A 19,327-nucleotide genomic window follows, 5' to 3' on the forward strand; every position below is an offset into this window, starting at 1 on the left:
TTTTGCTTCTTCATATTTCAAATCTTTGACTTGATTCTTGAGATCCTCTGGTCTGCTGTTGGGAGTCTGTATAATATTCTTTATTTCAGTCAGTGTATGCTTAATTTCTAGTTGGTCCTTTATCATAACATCGAGGGTCTCATTAGATTTCTTGAGGGTCTCATCAAGTTTATTGGCGGTTTCTAGAAAATTCTCAAAAAACCTCAAAAGTGTGGTTTTGAACTCTATATCCAGTAGTTTGCTTTCCTCCATTTCTGTCATTTGTGTCCTGTTTCTTTGTCTCAGCATTTTTTATGCTTTGCTGTGTTGATAGAGTGGCTTTCTGTGCTAAGTGTCCTATAGGGCCCAGTTGCTCAGCCTCCCCAATTACCTGAGGTAGACACTCTTGGTGAACCCCCTTGTGGGCTTTGTTCACAGTCTTGTTGTAGTTAAGCCTTGATTGTTGTAGGTAACACTGGGAGGTTGACCTCCAGGCCAATTGGCTGTGAGAATCAGCTGTGCCTACGGTGGGAGAACTTCTGTGCTGAAGACACCCTTATGGGGCAAGACTTGCTTCAGTGGGGCTCCGGTGCTCACTGAGTCCTCCCCCTGAGTGTTCCCTTATGGATCTTCAGAGTTGGAATTGGATGGTCCCACTCTGACCACTGGGTACACTGGCTCGTGGATCTAAGGAGGTGCTAATCTAGCCTCTGCCTGAGGCTACCCAGCAGAAGCCAGTTGTAAAGCAATGCAAGTTGCCCCGGGGCCTTGGGGCAGCTGCAGTTTGTTAAGTAATTTTCAGATTACAAAGGGTCGGGCCTTTCATATGCAAAAGCCTCCATGCACGGATCAACAGAGCGGGTGGAGCAAGCAGTATGGCTGCTCTCAATCCTGTCCTCAGAGGCCCCGGCAATCACTGCGTGTGCCTCCAAGAGAAAGTTGCCCTCGAGTTCTGACTGATGCCAGACAATCTTGTTTCTCCCATATGAGTCTGGGTCCCCAGAGACTCACCCAGAACTGGAGCTCAGAGCCTGAGACTCCCTCCCAATTGAAAAATACAATCATGTCCTCAGCTGCCAGCCCTCTCCGCATGCACCTCCGCACCTTTGTATTTTACTTTCGCACCACACCTCCTCTGAGTCTTGGTATGCTTTTCTCTTTCCTTCTAGTTGTAGAATTTCCACTCAGCCAGCCTTCCTGTGGTTCTGGATGATGTCCGTTCTGTCTTTTAGTTGTATTTTTGAAGTGGTTGTGCAGCAATCTCCGGTGTTTACCTATGCCGCCATCTTGGTTTTCTCCCTACTTAACTTTGATAGTTTTTTTTGTTTCAGTACTTTGAATATGTAATCCTATGAGCAATTAATCTTATTTAGAATCCCTTTATAAAATGATTTGCTTTTCTTTTGCTGCTTTCAATATTTATTCTTTGGTTTGTCTTTTGATTATGTGTCTAGGTGTGTATTTTTTTTCCTGCCTATAGTTCATTGAGCTTTTTTATTTTCAAATTAAATGTTTTTATAAATTTTTATTTTTGACATTTAAAAAAATATTATGTCTACCTTTTTTTTTTTTTTTGCAATATTGGGGGACCAGGCGGGCAAGTCTCGAAGGACTTCCTCCACTGCTCAGGCTGCTCCAATCTTTTATTGATCTGGAGTAGCCCTTAGGGTAAGGAGGTTTCAATGACACACAGATCAGCAGACAATTTTCAGGAATAGACAAAGTATCTGATTAGCTCATCAATAGATTTCCGGGAGTAGGCAGAGTATCTGATTAACAATAATCAACAAGGATCTACATAAGTATCTAAGGAATTAAGGGAACTAAGGTGGGGATGCTTCAATTATTATTACCTAAATTAACTTGGTGGTGCACAGTTCTGACCTTTGCTAGAACTTCAAAGGTTACTAGCTTTGGGGGGGCGGGTCTCTGTCTAAACTCAGCTAGTGAAGACAATGAATGGACTCCGGCATCTCCCCCTTATTTTTTCTTTAAAAAATCAAGTATCTGTAGGCTAGAAATATAAGAACAAGTCCCAATTTCAATGTCCAACAGTTCTGAGTCCAAGTTTCAATGTCCAACAGTTCATGTGTACGTGCCAGCAATGAAATGCTGGTTCTGGATGGTGGACAAATGGTGGTAATGCAGGTCCGGTCCTCTGGTTTGGTCCTGGGCACCCTGCAGCGACGCACAGCTGCTGATTGCTAGCATGGCAAGGCGTCTTCACCATCTCCATCTCTGAACTGTCTCTTTTGTCTTTGTGGCTGGAGCAATTCTTTCTGGGATCTGTTGTCGCAGGAATCCATATGGTTTTGAAGCTGTTCTCTGAAAGTATACAAACATATACTTGACCAAAGGTTAAAGGAAAAAACCTTACTTGGGTTTTTTTTCTTTAAAATGATCTTTCCCTGGCTTACCCTGGCATCATGTGTGTTTTTTCTGGGTGTCTTGCTAATGAAAAAATTTTAATTTAGTTACAAGATCTATTTTCTTACATGGCATTTTTCCACTATATTTTTCCACTATCCCCCTTTTTTTGATTTAATTAGAAGTCTTTTTGGAAATTGTATAATGCAGTCTAGATAGCTTTAAATATTAATTTTCTGCACACACAAAAAATGAACCTGAACATGTTTTAGGTTCATAGCATGTTTACCACGAAATGAAAATTTTGGTTAATACTTTTTGAATAATTACTTATCTCAAATTAGCCAAATTTAAGTAATTTGAAAACTTGACAACTATGTTACTGTCAAATTTAATATTTTAACGATAATCTTAATTTACACTGTAAATATTAATGAAAAGGATCACTTTACATCCTTGTGAAGGCCCAAGCATTCCTGTTGTTAGGCTAGATTTAGACATAGGGTCTGTTAGCCAAGCCTCTGCTTATCTGGATTCTGATTTCAGCTGGACCAAATCTCTTTTGTTATTTGGTTCCTGATCTGGGCTGGGCATGGGAAGCGAGAAGCAGCCATGGGGACAGGAGACCTTCCTCAGAAGGGGCGAGTGTTCAAGCCCCTGCACCATTGGGGGGGTGAGGATCTGTGCCCCACCTCTGTTGATCCCCAAGTTTTCTCCTACTGGCCCCCGACTGTGCCTGTCTTAGGTCACCCCACCGTGTGGGGTCTTACCCGTCTTTGACTACCAGCCATCTCTGGGCCAAGTAGGGTGATGTGAGGTTCAGTTCTGTCCTTGGTAGCCTATGTCCCTCTGGCCTCCATGCCCAGCAACTGCCTTTGGATCCCCTCGCCTGCTGGCGGGGTCCCGGCACTGATCATAGGGAACCCAGGTTTCTTCTCCAGAGAGGGCCCAGCTTACGCCATTGGGCAAGAGACAGATCCATGGTACCAGCTTTTCATTATCTCAGCTTGAACGGAGAGCTCAGATAACAGCTGTATACAATTGGAATCCTTTTGGCAAAAAAGGTCAAGAGAGGTCAATACAGAATGCTTAAGTGCCTTCCCAGGAGGGAATAAATCCCTTCACATTCTCAAAACATTTAAAGAATTAATTTGTAAGTTTGTTTGGGATAAATGCACAATATACTGTTGTAAGGCATCAAAAATTATTAATAAAACTTTGTAGAATAATACCATGTAAGAATATTCTTTGCTCTAGGTCATGACAACTTAAAATTTAAACTCAAGGTTTGGAATGAGGAACCTAGTTTTTAAAAAAGAAATTTACAGAAGCAGAGACAGTATGCTATCTAAATTACAGTTCTAGGTAAACACATTATCTAGAGTCCTTGGTGACCTAGGTTAAACTTAGGCATGTTATCTAAATTACAGTTTGGGGTCTAGAACCCTTGAGTGACCTGGGTTAAACTTAGGCACTTAGGCAGTTTTGGGTCTCCAGAACACTGAGTTGACATATTAACTGGAGCCCTCTAGCTTTGGGATAGCTGTGCTGTCCTTTCCCAGGTAAAGGAAAAACGTTTCTTTTAAGACCAAACTTACAGTTTAACCTGAAATAATTGTTACCATACTTCACTTTACCATGCCCCAGGTGGTCTCTGGGCTGTTCCTTTTATTCTGACACCGATGTTGCTCCATAGGTGTCTTTCCATTAGCATCACAAGTGAAAAATTTTAGAGTAATTAAAGCTAGGTGCAGCCTACCCGAAGGTGATTTCTCCATCATCCCCCTTTTTTGTTTTTCAAGTTGGAATTTTTAAAAGCTGATGAGACTCTGAAGCCTCTTTTAATAAAGCAACCAATTGATCAGCATGTGCATTTCCCCTAGTTAATGGGCTAGGTAATATGCTGTGAGCCCTGATGTGGGTGATATAAAAAGGGTATGTTGTCTGCTGCACAATCTGTTGAACTTGCTTAAATAGTAAGAATAAACTTTGGTCACTAAACCATTTCAACCGGGCAATTTCAATTCTACTTACTAGGCCCGAAGCATAAGAGGAATCAGAAATTATGTTAACAGGCTGTTGGAAATCTTGCAATGCAGCCTTAATAGCTTTTAATTCAATTCTTTTCACAGAAGTATGACTGGTCAGTATGACTCGGTCAGAATTTATAGTATGATAGGCAGCTTTCCCATTTGATGACCCATCAGTAAAAACAGTTAAAGCTCCAGGAATTGGTTCCTGCCTAGTATTTTTTGGAATAATGATGGAGGTCTTATATAAAAACTGTAGTAGTTTATATTTTAATAGGTGACAGCTAAGTTTCCCTGAATATCCACTTAGCCCAATTTGCCAATTTTAAGTCAGTTTGAAATAACATTTATTCTTTTAACTTTACTTGTCCTAAGTTATGGACAGTAAATGACATTAAATTTCTGGTATTAGTCTTTGGGTAAATTTACATACAGTTTGTTTAAGGAGGCAAAACACAAATTATTCATTTTAGTTTATGAGGCCCAATATATTGATTTTTAATTATAGTTAGACATCTGAAGGAAACCTCTTTTTATTTCCTTCCCGACAGTTTTCTTTCTCACACAAGCAACAAATGTAAGGAACGTGGTTGCCTTTTGAGATTTTAACAAATACTGTTGCGAAGCTATATATTTCAAGTGATTTTTCATTTATGGTGACTAATTATTGTCAGATTTAGTATTTTAACAACAATCTGTAAATGTTAGCAATTATATTTTTTAAAGAATATACCCTTTGGTTTATTTGCATATACAGAGGAATCATGGGAAGCCTTCAGTAACCTTCTCAGAAGAATTTACTAGAATTCAATTGCTTACAAAGATTAGCGAATTTAGTAAAGTTTTATGTCTGATACACCAGGTGCAAATGCTCCCCCACCTCCAGCCTAATTTAAAATGCAGCAGCGTGGTGCTTTTGTTAGTTTAAATAAAGACATTGCTACTAATATATCAATTTTTTTGGCAGAAATTCCTTATGCAACCAAGTATATTATATTTTGAAATATTGCACTTGGGAAAAACTGTCAGATATCTAATTAAAAAATTTTTAACACTTAAAAACAGTTCTTAACATAATAGGATCTAGTCTTGACCATGGAATCAATTACTATTAATTTGTTTATGATATATGTATAACTGTGGTTCTACTGAGAATTTTAGATATCTTTTAAAAATGTCTCTATCTACAAGCCTTTTAAGAAATACAAGCTCTATTGTCGGCCCTTATAAAGCCAACTGCTCAAAACATTGGTCTATCATACCACTGAAATTATATTAAGACTGTGATTGCTAATTTATTAAGCATTAAAAATATCTTCTTAAAAATAGTATTAAATAAATCTGAGAGGCAAGCACACTTTCTGCCCCATCCGCATTTCCATAGTAAAACTCCACCCCTGAAATCCCATCCTGCCTCAGTGAGCAGACATTCCTTTTGTGATTGGCTAAGTCAGAGGGAGCGGCCTTTGCTGTTTCAAGATGGCGACACCCAGGGGCGTGGCAAGCCATGTGGCTAACATGGCGGCTGCCAAGTCATGCAGCCCAAAGTGTTGGCTGTCTACACTGTTCTTTGCAATTAAATTTAAACTGGTTTTTGTATTAAAAATTTCAGTTGAGGTCATAAAATTAATCCTCTTTTTAAATCAGATCAATAAGCAACATATTTTGAATTCTAATTATTTCAGAGAAAACAAAAATTATTTTCTCAAAAATAAATTTTTCTTTTTTTCTTTTAAGGCATTTAGCTATCATTATTATACAATTTTTCCCAATTCAATCCAAATCTTAAACTCTTAGCTGGCAAGTCAAATATTCAGCATTTCTCAATCAGTAACATTTTTAAGAATAAACTTCAAAAATGCAAGACATAATCAACCAACAGATTTAATACTGTCCTCTAGATTTTGTACGAGGCATACTCAGATCAACATTTCAGTATTATAAATCTCAATACTTTTAGATGATTTGAACTTAAAAGTTTTAAGTTTCCAGCCAATAAGCCTGGCATAGCTGCTAAATTTCAAAATGGTCACAATTTTCCTTCTGGGGAAGTCAAGAAGCAAACCCATAGCTATTCACATGTAAACTTGACTATCAACTTCCTGGTGGTACTTGCCGCAGGGACGGGAAATTTCAAGAGCTACTTTAAATCGCCTTGGGAAACCAGCCTGTATTTCTTTCTCAGGTTCATCTCTGCCATTTTTTTAATATTTTATTGATTTGTTACAGAGAGGAAGGGAGAGAGATAGAGAGTTAGAAACATCGATGGGAGAGAAACATCGATCAGCTGCCTCCTGCACATCTCCTACTGGGGATGTGCCCGGAACCCAGGTACATGCCCTTGACCGGAATCGAACCTGGGACCTTTCAGTCCGCAGGCCAACGCTCTATCCACTGAGCCAAACCGGCTTCAGCATCTCTACCATTTTTAAGGCCAAAACAGTCTCGGGGTTTTTATTCTGTACACACCAAAAGGTCAAGGTCAGCTCAAAACTATGCGCACTCGTTTTTAAACTGGCCTGTTCCCTTTACATGTGCATAGAAATCCCGGATGCATTTATGAATTTGTAAAAGCTTTAAGTCATTAGCTGGAAAAAAAGGATAAAGATGGCGAAGATGAGGTGAAAAAGTGGCTTTCTTGGGGAGTGACGTCCATATTGGATGACCACGTGAGCTTCTTTCCTTCCTTTCCCCCACATCCTGCTTTGGGGGAAGTTTCAGCAAATGACTCAGATGGCGTATTTGTTCCCAAAGTCATGCTTAATAGAAAAAGACATTTTAAATTTTTTCCTATTTCGCTTTCTAAAGTCATGGCTAGCACCCAAGGTTTTCTTAGCTAAAGTTTGGTTGTCATAAGATGTTCTCTGGTAATTTTTAAATAAAACATTGAGTAATCTCATTGTGGGAGAGCTTATAGCTCTGCCTTTTCCTGCCACCTTTGAATCTCTCCACACCAGAGGCGGATTTGGCAGCAGGGTTCCATTTCTTATTACAGATTTTAGATTCCAAACACAAATTAAGATATTAATTTGAACAAGAAACCACATTGAGGTGACCATGGCACTCTTTTTTTTCAGCCTGATCTAAAAGAGTACCTTTTTCTAGAAAAACAAAGGTTATAGTCTATAATAACATTCAAAAACTGTAAAAGATTACTTTCTAAAATTTTAATACTTTAAACATGCAAATCAAAAGCCTATAATTAAGTTTCTTAGTTTTTAAAAGCCAAATATACCTTTTTAAAGCCGAATCTACTTTTTTAAAGCCAAATCCTGCCCCATTTGTTAGCCTGGTTAAGAAAACGTTCCCAGTGTACTTACAGACCCGGGCTTCTGTAGTTGATCCTGGGCATTGCGTGCAGTAGAATTCCCCTCACCTTTTTTCGGTGAGTTTTCCACATCTTTTCGGTGAAAACTTCCTTTTCTCGCTCCAGCGAGGCCTGCACTTCCAGATTACCCGTCGGGCGCCAGATGTCGAGTAAGACTCCCTCCACGTTCTGCGTGGAGTAGGGTTCAGTATCTGGAAGAGGAGCCGCACAACAAATGAGAGAAAAAGACACGAGATAATTTTGCAATATTGGGGGACCAGGCGGGCAAGTCTCGAAGGACTTCCTATGTCTACCCTTTTTTATCTCCTATTTCTAGAACTCCCATTATTGTATTTTGGTATACTTGATGATTTTCCACAGATCTCTGAGGTTTTGCTCATTTTTCTTTTCTGTCTTTAAATATATTTTTAAATTTTTGACAATATTATAGATGTCCCCCATTCCTCCCCTTCTGTCCCCCTCCATGCAGCCCCTGCTCCAACTCAGGCCTATGCTACACTACTGTCTGTGTCCATGAGCTATGCATATGTGTATATAAGTTCTTTGGTTAACTCTTCTTGTCCTCCCACTTGCCACCCCCCTGAGATCTGTCAGTCTATTCCATGCATCCATGCCTCTGGACCCATTTTGTTCACCAGTATATTTTGTTCATTTCTCTTCATTAATTTTTTTTCTATTCCTTGAAGTGGTTCATTTCAATTGCCATATCTTCAACTTTACTGATTCTTTCTTTTGATTGTTAAGATTTGCTCTAGTACAATTTTCTCCTTGCTAGTATTTTTTTTTCCTTTCCACTATTGTGCTTTTCAATTGCAGTATTTCTAGGTGGTTCCTGTTTTATAATTTATGTCTCTTTATTGCTTTCTCTATTTGGTTTGATCTGTTCTCATTCTCTCAGTTCTTTAGACATAGTTCCCTTTACTTTTTAAAACATATTTATAATAATTTAAAATATTTTCCTAGTACATCCAATATCTGTGTTTCCTCAGGGACAGTTTATATTCATTTTTTACCTGTTTATGAGCTATATTCTCCAGTTTCTTTACATATCTCATATTTTGTTTGAAAACTAGACTTTCTAAAGTGGAGACCCTGGAAATATGATTTTTTCTCTCTCTCTTAGCAGGGCTTATTGTTGGCACTGCTTGTTGTACCAGTTGTTGTTTGTTTGTTTCATGACTTTTCTGAATTTATTTTGTATAGTCTATAATATTCTTTGTCATGAGTGTCCACCAAAGTATTTACTAGGTTACCCTAGTATTCAGCTGATTATTGAATAGAGATTTCCTTAAATACCCCAAACCAATAAATCTCCAAGTCTTCATTAAAGGGTTCTATTGCCTTCTAAAATGTCTTAAATATTCACCCAGGAAGTTTATAACATCCCATAGCCTTAATTTCCTGCTTTTCAGATCCTGAAGGCTAGACAGAGCTAAAAATAACCTATGGCCCTCTCATTTCTTTTCTGAGTATGTACACAGCTCTATGCATTTGTGTAGTCTTCTACATTCCTAGAAAAGAGTCAGGGCTTTGCAAGTCCCTATGGACATCTCATTCCTTTTAGTTTTTCTTGTTAGGCTCTTGTTTCTGTGAACTGTTATTCATTGCCTTAACCAGCTGTGTGACAAATTCTTCCCCTACCTGGGGAGAGTTTCCACACTGAATGACCAATAAAGGCAAGCCTTTTGAATCAGGTCTTTCAGGAAAGTGCAACACAAGTCAAATAATGACAATTTTATTTGGAATTAAATCTGTTAGGCTTACTTCAACACCTGAAATTGGGTTTAATTTCAAGGCTAGTACTGGACTATTGTGAGGTAATGGGGCTGGAGTAAGTTAAAATACCATGAACTGTGCATGCTTTTAAGAAGACTGGGGTATTTTTCTTCCATAAATGTTCCCTAGGTTGATGCAAACCATTAGGTAATTTCTCAAATTCTGAAAAATAAGATGATTATAAAACTGTGTGTTATTTTATTGCTTTTGTGAATAGGTGAATAGTCAGAGGTCATCACTCTACTATTTCCACTGATATCACCCAGCGCTACCTTCTTTGTGATACTTCTTAAATTTCTCTCAAGAGAATGAACAGCAAAATGTTAGTTCAAAGTTAGTAAAAAAAATGTTTTTCCCATACAAGTTGAAAGACACTATGGACTCTAGCTATACCATTCTTGTGTGTCTATGAACTTGGGGTTAATAATGCTGCCTTAAAATGATTTTAAGTGTAAACAGGTAACATACAACTTTCCATCATTATGAGAGAAGTGTTGAGACAGGTCCGAGTATATACATCACTGACCTTTACTTACTTCCCAATTTTTCTACGTCATTCAACTGTTAACTCAAGGGTATCAGGAACCTTGACTGAGCTCATTTTTCTTTGCAGATTCCTCAAAGCCACACAAAACCAAGACTGAGGCACCTGCAACCATACAATTCCCTTTAGAAAGTAAGTTTTACTAGGGTTATTTTGCACTGATAGAGATCTGAAATGGTGTCATGAAAGCCAAGGGAGAAGGTCTAATGCCATTAGATGGGCAAATAAGAGGTCACTGGGTTCCTCAGAAAGAACATGGTAATAATGTAGTTGAAATAAAAGAAAGATAGCAAGGATTTAAGGATTATAAAGTAGTGGAACCATGGATATATATACTTCTCATTGTGAAAACTTTTGAAGCAAAAAGAGGAGAGTTAGAATAATCCCATGGGAAAAGAGAAAACTAATCACTTCTATCCTGCTCCTAATCTCACTTGCTGTGGGACTTTGAATAAGTTGCCTTCCCTCTTTGGGCCTTCTTCCTACTACCAACAGTAATAAACTAAGGTAATTCACCTCATAGTACTAGTAGTCAATGATATGGCCAGAAATTCCTGGAAGTTCAGCACTGATGTCCAGAGAAGGATCCCAAACTTGGCAGTTGCTCTCCACATTAAAGCTCCTGGCCATAAAAAGGCCCTCTGATCCTAATGCCCTGTTGTCATAGTAATGCCCACAGTGAACTCATCCTGGGGTTGGACCACTGAAGTGCATCTCCACCTTGGGGAGACCAATGCTGGACCAGGTAAGAGCAATGTCACAACTTCTATCCTTCCATTTTGGCTTTAAACTTTGCAACTAACACTTTTCACAATATACATTATTCTATAGCATTCAACTCTGCAACCAATGCTTTGGTCCAGATAATGATAAAAAAAACCCTGGAGATGAGGAAGGTAGGTGGGATGAAGAGGGAGAGAGATATACCCAGGGATGAGCAAAGTCAGATGGGGTTAAGGAAATTAGTAGATGTGTTCTTAGCTGATTCACTGTTAATATACTTTACAAACATTTTAAGCAAGAATAGAAGTGGGTCCATGGCTTCAGCCAGCTCTCCTAGAGATGAACATTGAGCCAGGTAAGGGTAATGGCAGCTCTTCACCAGGGTTCACTAAGCAGCTTGCAACTGACTTCTGATTCCTCCAAAGCAGGGGTCCTCAAACTACAGCCCGTGGGCCACATGCAAATACAAATATTGTATTTGTTCCCGTTTTGTTTTTTTTACTTCAAAATAAGATATGTGCAGTGTGCATAGGAATTTGTTCATAGTTTTTTTTAAAACTATAGTCCGGCCCTCCAACGGTCTGAGGGACAGTGAACTGGCCCCCTGTTTAAAAAGTTTGAGGACCCCTGCTCCAAACTTTCAAGAATCCCTGAATCATGGTTTCAGAGTTCCAAATCCCAATGAGAAGCTCTTTTGTGTTTCACCTGGAGCTGATGGTGAGCTCTTGTGCACTAGTATGACTTGATTGTTAAAATAATAAAATAATTTTATACTAGTTGATAATTTGTTGCTTCCCTTAATCCTGAGCTCCCCATTATCACCTGGGCTGCCCTACTCTATTTCTCAGAACTCTCCAGACCACCTCAGAATCCTTCAACAAAAATGTCAATGCCTAGTATTGCAGGGGACTTCTAAGACTCCAGTTCTATAATAAGCATCTGTTTTGATTGATTGGTGTTAAATAGTTTAATGACTATCACTCCTGATATCATCCTCTGGCTGCCTATAATTGATGGTGGACTATTTAATGCTCCTGTACTTCTTCATTCCTGGTTGCAGAGCTTCTTGGATGTCTCTGGACATAGCCCAAACCTATTTGGTTTGCCACCTTTGCATTGCCACCATTGGCTTTAAGGCTTTCATAACTTCATGCCTCTCCCAGGGCAGCATCCAAATGGAAAAAGGAGGTTAGAAGACACCTTTTAGAGAGTCAGTTTGGGAAAATGAGACAAAAGCCCTGGGAAGAATACACATTCTCAGATGTTGGGTCTACTCCTTATATCCTTTATCAAATTTTTCATTGCTTAAATCTTTCCAAGGGGGAATCCTCCTTTTGTATGTATCAGTTTATAGCTTGGTATCTCTCAGCTCCAACAGGAGTTGTGAGGCAAACAAATACACAGTTTCTAAGACAGAATATTTAGGGGTCTTGTGAAAACAAAGTCAGTTTCAGCAGCAAATTCTAAGGACACTGAGATTCCTTTACCTATTCTTCTTAACCCTTTGATCATGCCCCTAAATTCAGAATATTGTAGCTGCAGTATATTAGACATCATCCAATCTTTTCATTGAAATTATGGGGAAATTAAAACCTAGTCAAGAATTTGACTAAACTCACTATATTTACTTTTCAGTGACTGCTATAAAAATTACCCCAAAATTGGTGTTTTAAAATAATACAAATGTATTATCCTACAATTATGGATATCAGAAGTTTGATACAGTTGGCTAAAAATCAAGGTGCCAGCAGGGCTGTGTTCTTTCTGGAGACTTTGGGGAAGAATCAGTTTATTTGCCTTGTCCAGCTTCTAAAGGCCACCCACATTCCTTGGCTCTTGGTTCCCTCACACTATTTTCAAAAACAGCAATGTTGCATCCTTAAATATCTCTGAATCTTATTTTACTTTCACTTTTACAAAACCCTTATGATTACATTTAGCCCACACAGATAATCCAAGATAATATTTTCATCTTAATAGCAACTAATTAGCAACCTTAAATAAATCAGCAACCTTAAATAAATCTGCAACCTTAACTCTCCCTTACAACGTAAACTAACATATTGATTCTGGGGATTTGGATGTGAACATCTTTGGAGGATCAATATTCTTACTACCACATCAATACAGCAAATAAATAACAGATCCAGAACTTGAAACCCAATCTAGTTGTTTCCTTCAGCTTGTAGACATGATTGGAATAGGTAACCCAGGGGACTCAGTGGAAATAAAGGGTGTCCCAAAATTCATGCAAGAAGTAATTTTAATAGAAAACACAGATTTATAATTAAAATTGTAAATTTTTTATTGATTCATAAAGCATACAGTATAGGGCTATGTATGGAATAGCATATCGAGTAAATGGCCTCCACAGCTCTGCTGGCACATACGCACTCTTTTGTTGAAATTGTCCATGACTGTTTTGCATAAATGTGGCTGAATTTCGTTGATACAGGGCTCAATTGCCTCCTTCAAGGAGTGGGTGGTCATGGGTTTGTTGGCATAAACCTTAGACTTCAAAAAACCCCAAAGGAAAAAGTCCAATGGTGTTAAATCGCATGATCTGAGTGGTCAATTTTGATCACCAAAATGGAAAAATTACACGACCAGGAAATGACTCATGCAGTATGGCATGTGGCACCATCTTGTTGAAACCACATGTCGTCCACATCCATATCTTGCAATTTAGGCACAAAAAAAGTGGATTATCATGTCACGATAGTGAGCACCACTAACTGTTATTGCCTGAGCAGCCGCAATTTCAAAGAAGAATGGTCCGATGATGCCTCCAGCCCAAAATCCGCACCAAACAGTGACATGTTGTGGATGCATTTGTTTCTCAACAATCACTCGTGGATTTTCTGAACCCCAAATGCAACAATTTTGTTGATTAACCAAGCCATCAAGGTGAAAATGAGCCTCATCGACATTCAGCCACATTTATGCAAAACGGTCATGGGAAATTTCAACAAAAGAGTGCGTATGTGCCAGCAAAGCCATGGAGGCCATTTACCCAATATGCTATTCCATACATAACCCTATACTATATACTTTATGAATCAATAAAAAATTTACAATTTTTAATTATAAACCTGTGTTTTCTATCAAAATTACTTCTTGCATGAATTTTGGGACACCCTTTATGTTTGAAGAAAAATAAACATGAATTCTTGGCCAGGGAGTGTGAAGGATAGATTTTTGTGGTCAGAAGTAATTGACAAGAATCTCAATAAGGTAGCATTTTTGTGAAGCTGGTAAGTCAGGGTACTACTTTCTCCTCTTTAAGAGAAGGTGAAAACCTTGTGTCTTGACCCCATGGAAAGCATGGAGGACGAGTTAAATGCTGAGGCCTATCAAGCCATCAACCAGTGGGGTTTGAAGAACTTGTTTATACTTGGGGTCTCTAGCCTCTCTCAAGTTATTGTCATGGGCCTGGTATTTTGTTTGTCTTTATGACTAGCTAAGGAATTTAGAAGATGGAAAATGGAAAATAAATAGGTGTGGGCTAGTCTGGCCTGATTATTTTGGTCTCTGTTTCTGTAAAAATTTTTAACCAGATACCATTTGGTCTTATTTTGCCTTCTAGGAAAGGGCCTGCCTATCTTTGCCATAATTTTCATCATCATCCTGTGCTGTATGGTGGTTTTCATCATGACTTATGTCATGCTCTCCCGGAAGACATCCCAGCAAGGTGAGTGATGAGTATGACTGGGTGACTCTTGGTCATTCATTCATTTTGGCAGTATAGTTAAGTATAAACTCAGGCACTGTGTTAGGCACCACAAAGAGTTCCCAGTCCAGTTTAAGAGTGAGAGTAGAGGTAAATAAAGTCAGACATACAAGCTAACACTAATAATACAACTTACAAAAATTAATTTACAAATCTTTGGTACCCAGGCTAGTACAGCCATCTCTGTAATGGGTTGTCTAATGATGATACAAGAGAAGGAGAAGTCACAATCTTTGGCCTCACTTTGCTTACAATTTTTTAGGGGATTTAATATAGAAGCATGGAGTTTATCAATAATGATACATAGCAATAAAGGCTATGGAGTGAAAGCCTGAAGTTCAATACAATAGATGCTAAAGGGATCTAGAAGGGAGAAGAGTCAGTTATGGCTAATTAGCAGGGACTTTCAGAAGAAGGTGGTACTACTATCAGGCCTTTCAGAATGTAAACAATTTGGAAAGGGGTAGTATTTCAGGAAGAAGGAACTATACGAGTAAAGGTGTAAAGGCTTAAAAAAATAACTGTTAATGAGGTTATCAATAAAGAAAATGTATGTAGCTAAGCAATGGGAAAATACAGAGAAAAGGGAAAGTTAATGACAGGTTAAGGAATTTAGAGTTTCTTCTCTAGGCCTTGCAAATGCATTAAAAGACACCAAATATGTTAAAGCAAAGGGGTGACATGATTAAGGTGCAGTTGTGAGGGGAATTTTACAACTGTGAGCCAACAAAGAGGAAAAAGATTATTTAGATGTTAATTTCTAAGTACAATCTAGCTACACCTCAATACCTGCTGCACTAGCTGTTTTACCTACCATTAGTGTGCCTATTCCAGTGTCGCAGTTCCAAATCCCAAATAGCCTGGTTTCCACTTGGGTCTCTCCAATCAAAGAAGGGAAGGGAGCTTTGAGTATCTCCGTTTTCTAAATCTTAAGTATCAGCTTTGGTCTTGGCCAGTTAGCACGGCTATGAACCATGAGACTAAACTTGGAAGTGGAGATATCTCAAGTGGCCACAAATCCCAAGACTATTAAAAGTAAAACATTCATTCATAGTCTCAATGAGACTGGTTAAAAATTGTAACCATATCAGATAGTTTCCCTTCCAAAAATTTTCCAGGTCTCCTCATGGCCCAGAAGTCAAAATGTAACATTTCATTAAAAGGCCCTCTGTAATGTAGCTCTATCTTATCTTCTCTATTCCCACCACTCCCTTACATCAAGGTTAATTTCCAATCACTGAATTCAAACAGGCAAATAGGCTGTATACTTCTCACCTTTATGCATTTTCCCTTCCTGGATTGCCTTCCCCAAATTCCTGATTTTTACCTCTTATACGGGAGATGATCTTGAGGCATCCATTTAATTCAACATGTAGTTAATGGGTATTTAACATGTGCCAGGTGCTGGGCATATAAAATGTAATAGACACAATCCCTGAAGTAAGGGAAGCTATCTGGCCAATGGAGGGGGTAAGGCATGGAAATACAAGGCTCTATCACATGACAAAAGGCTGGCTTCAGCATGCCACTTTTAATTTGTTGTGATGTAATGCATGCATTCCAGGTTGCATCCCTGAAAGATTATAAGCTCCTAGAGGACAATACCAAGAGACATTCATCTTTGTACCAGGCTACAGATCCTTTAAACCTGCATGGAATATAGATGTTCCCCCTAAGGGGCAATAGTGACCTATCTCAGGACCTTTCCTGGGTGCAGGGTAAGGGTGAGTGCCTTTGGGAATGGCTTAAGCCATGGTTCTTGACAACAGACTAATTCAGCCCCTTTTGTCTAGGCTCTGGTCGGGCTGCCAAGTTTCCCACAAGGACTCCTTAGGGATCTCCAACAAGATTCCTGAGTGGGAAGTGGATTCAATTCCAGTGTCCCTCTCTCCATCACACTAAATAACTGCTCCAGCCTAATGTCCTGAGTCAGAGTATGCCAAAGAGGACAGTTACCAACCGTGCTTCCTCTTCCTTTCCCTAAGAATTCTACATTCCTGTGTTTCTTTTTTTAAATTAAGTTTATTAATATTACATTTGTCAATATTAATACATAGGTTTTAGGTGTGGGTTTCTTTGTTACAAGATCTGCATTCACACCGTGTGCCCACCATTCAAAGTCAAATATTCTCCTGTCACCATATATTAGGACTCCCTTCTCTCTGGCAACCATCACACTGCTGTTTGTGTTCATGAGTTTAAGTTTTATATTCCACATATGAGTGAAATAATATGGTTCTTAGCTTTTTATGAATGTCTTATTTCACTTAGCATAATGTTCTCGAGGTCCATCCATGTTGCTGCAAATGGCACTATTTCATCCTTAAGGCTGAGTAGTATTCCATTGTGTATATGTACCACATCTTCTTTATCCACTCCTCTATTGTAAGGACCCTGGTTGTTTCCATATGAACAGCCAATAGATATATGAAAAGATGTTCAACCTCACTGGCAATTAAGGAAATGCAAATCAAAACTACAATGAGATACCACCTCACACCTGCTAGAGTGGCCATTATCAACCAGACAAGCAATAACAAATATTGGAGAGATTGTGACTAAAAGGAAACCCTTATCCACTGCTGGTGGGAATTAGACTGGTACAGCCACTATGGAAAGCAATCTGGTGATGCCTCAAAAAATTGAGAATAGAGCTACCATACGACCCAGCAATCCCTCTCCTGGGTATAATACCCAAAAACCTCAAAATCATGTATTCACAAAGATATATGCACCCTTATGTTCATTGCAGCATTATCATGGTGGCCAAGACATACATCCCTGTGTTACAACTCACCTTCCCCATACCTCCCAATCATTGGAAAGTTGAACTTATTGAGATCCTCCTCTATGTCTCCTCTCCCTTCACCTTTTGACTGATACTCAAGGTCCATACTTGGCCCTTGTTTACATCCCCTGGAGAATTCTGACCTGATTTATCCTTCTTTTCTAGAGCATGTCTATGAAGTGGCCAGGTAAGATAGCCTCTCCTCTTCTATCTTATAACTCTTTCCTTTCCCTCAATTATGTGGGTCAGTGGTATAATAGAAAAGGGGTTTGTCACAGACACAATCCTAAGCCCAAAGTCTTCAGGGTCAGGGTACAGAGTTTTCCCTTTCTGAAGCACCTCCTGATGCTCTGTTGTGACCCACCAAACACACAGGATAATTCAGGTCCACCAGCACCTGTTCCCAGAATCTCTGGATGACAAGGATCAGGGAAAAAGGGTTGGAATCCAGGGTCCCAGCCTTAAGTCCTTTCTTATGGGTGGTGGGCTCTTGGACCACAGGGTGCATGCCAGGGAGACCAGCAACTCTGGTGAAACCATGAGGTTGGCCATCTGTGAAAGTGGCTGCTCCAGTGAAGAGCCAGCTACCCGGACTCTAGGCAATGACTACTCTGATGAACCCTGCCTGGACCAGGAATACCAGATCATCGCCCAGATAAATGATGACTACACTCAGCTGCTGTCCACAGTTCCCGGGATTATGAGCTCCTGACCATCGAGGGCAAGAGTGTCTGCTAAAACTGCCCTACTAGTTTGCTGACATGATTATCTTTTAGCCCCTGCCTTCTGCATGGTCCCCTTATCTTCCTGGATAGTACAATATGTCTTACCTGCCAACATTCAGATTCCTAAGTATGACTGGCTTTGCCTAAGCCCTAAGAAGTTGCCATGTGCACACATGCAATCCTGTTCCTGGGTTGGGCTCTGAGCCCTTCCAATATCTCTGCCTGGGCCTTTTGCTACTTCTCTCCAAGCACCAGAGGGAAGTTCCCATAGCACTAAGACACCAATTAACTTTGGCCTCTTGTCACTGTAAGACCAGAGGGAGGCTCAGCTCTGCCAGCTCAGGGATCAGTTATGTCCATAATCACTTATTTTTTTCCAAGGCCAGAATGTTTTTAATTGAGATTGTCATATAACAGGGTTCAGTTCTGCTCTTATGCTGTGAATTTATTACTCTGATATTCTTTTGGTGATTAATAAATATCTAATCATAATAGCAACCTTAGTTGTATTGGTCTTCTCTCAAGGACCTACTGAGAGTGATTAAAGTGAGTCCAGTTGAGAAGGTTAGGGCTCTGGGAGCATAAATAGCACCTTTGGTTTTTGTTTTCCTCCTTCCTACCCATGCCACCCTTACCTCACTTCAGAGGTAGGTCCAGCTAGAACACAATGATTCTTTGGTAAAATAGTACTCATCTGCCTTCCATTATCCCTTTACCAATTGTCCTGCCAGCTCCACCTGGATGACTCTTCCTAGGTCAATTAAAAACCTGAAGAAAAAAATGAGTCCCCCTTTTTATGGCATACAGCAGACTTTTTTTTTTTAATGGTACATAGAAAGTGTAGATAGATTGAGGGAGGTATATGTTGGTCCCATTTGAGTAACCTAGTTAATTGAAAGAGAATATTAGATACTCCTGCTTTTTAATCACTCAGCCAATTTACTATTGGTAAATCCCATTGGCCACCATTCTCCACAGTCTCCAAGCTTTTCGCCATGTTGCATAGTCTTGCCTGTCTGCTAGCCCCTCTCCATCTCTTCATTTCTCATTTGGAGAGCAGGCTAGCCCTCACTTTTGGTTTTGTGCTGCCTCCTCACAGACAGTGTTCTCAAAGCACTTCTTAATTCACCCTTCCCTTACTCTTTGATCTAACAAGTAACATGTTCTGCGAAGATGTTTCAAAAGGAGCCTTATTCTGTGGACGTAGAGATAAAGGGTTGTCCTTCTTTCCAAAGTATAGATGCACCGCCCTCAAGGTTTCCTACCTCCTGTAAGCCTAAAAATTTTGGAATAGTTGTGTTCTTCATCCCTAGCTCCTGGTCCCTTCTTACAATGTG

At 39.4% G+C, this 19,327-nt stretch overlaps 1 protein-coding gene across 5 annotated transcripts in view; it reads left to right on the top strand.

Moving 5' to 3' along the window:
* The window catches only part of VSIG4 (V-set and immunoglobulin domain containing 4), a 41,729-nt gene extending 23,253 nt beyond the window's left edge, over positions 1–18,476 (top strand). The window contains exons 3-7 of one of the 5 annotated variants that reach the window (XM_036305459.1): positions 10,094–10,156; positions 10,692–10,769; positions 14,334–14,438; positions 17,431–17,452; positions 17,767–17,977. In XM_036305459.1, the coding sequence (XP_036161352.1) occupies positions 10,094–10,156; positions 10,692–10,769; positions 14,334–14,438; positions 17,431–17,452; positions 17,767–17,977 (479 nt within the window). Of the gene's footprint in view, positions 1–10,093; positions 10,157–10,691; positions 10,770–14,333; positions 14,439–16,270; positions 16,665–17,430; positions 17,453–17,766 lie in introns of those variants that run through there. The other 4 variants (XM_036305455.1, XM_036305456.1, XM_036305458.1 and 1 more) reach the window with 4 other exon arrangements.
* The last annotated feature ends 851 nt before the right edge of the window (positions 18,477–19,327 follow it).

The sequence above is a fragment of the Myotis myotis genome, unplaced genomic scaffold, assembly GCF_014108235.1.
Source record: "Myotis myotis isolate mMyoMyo1 unplaced genomic scaffold, mMyoMyo1.p scaffold_m19_p_4, whole genome shotgun sequence".
NCBI classification, from domain to species: domain Eukaryota; kingdom Metazoa; phylum Chordata; class Mammalia; order Chiroptera; family Vespertilionidae; genus Myotis; species Myotis myotis.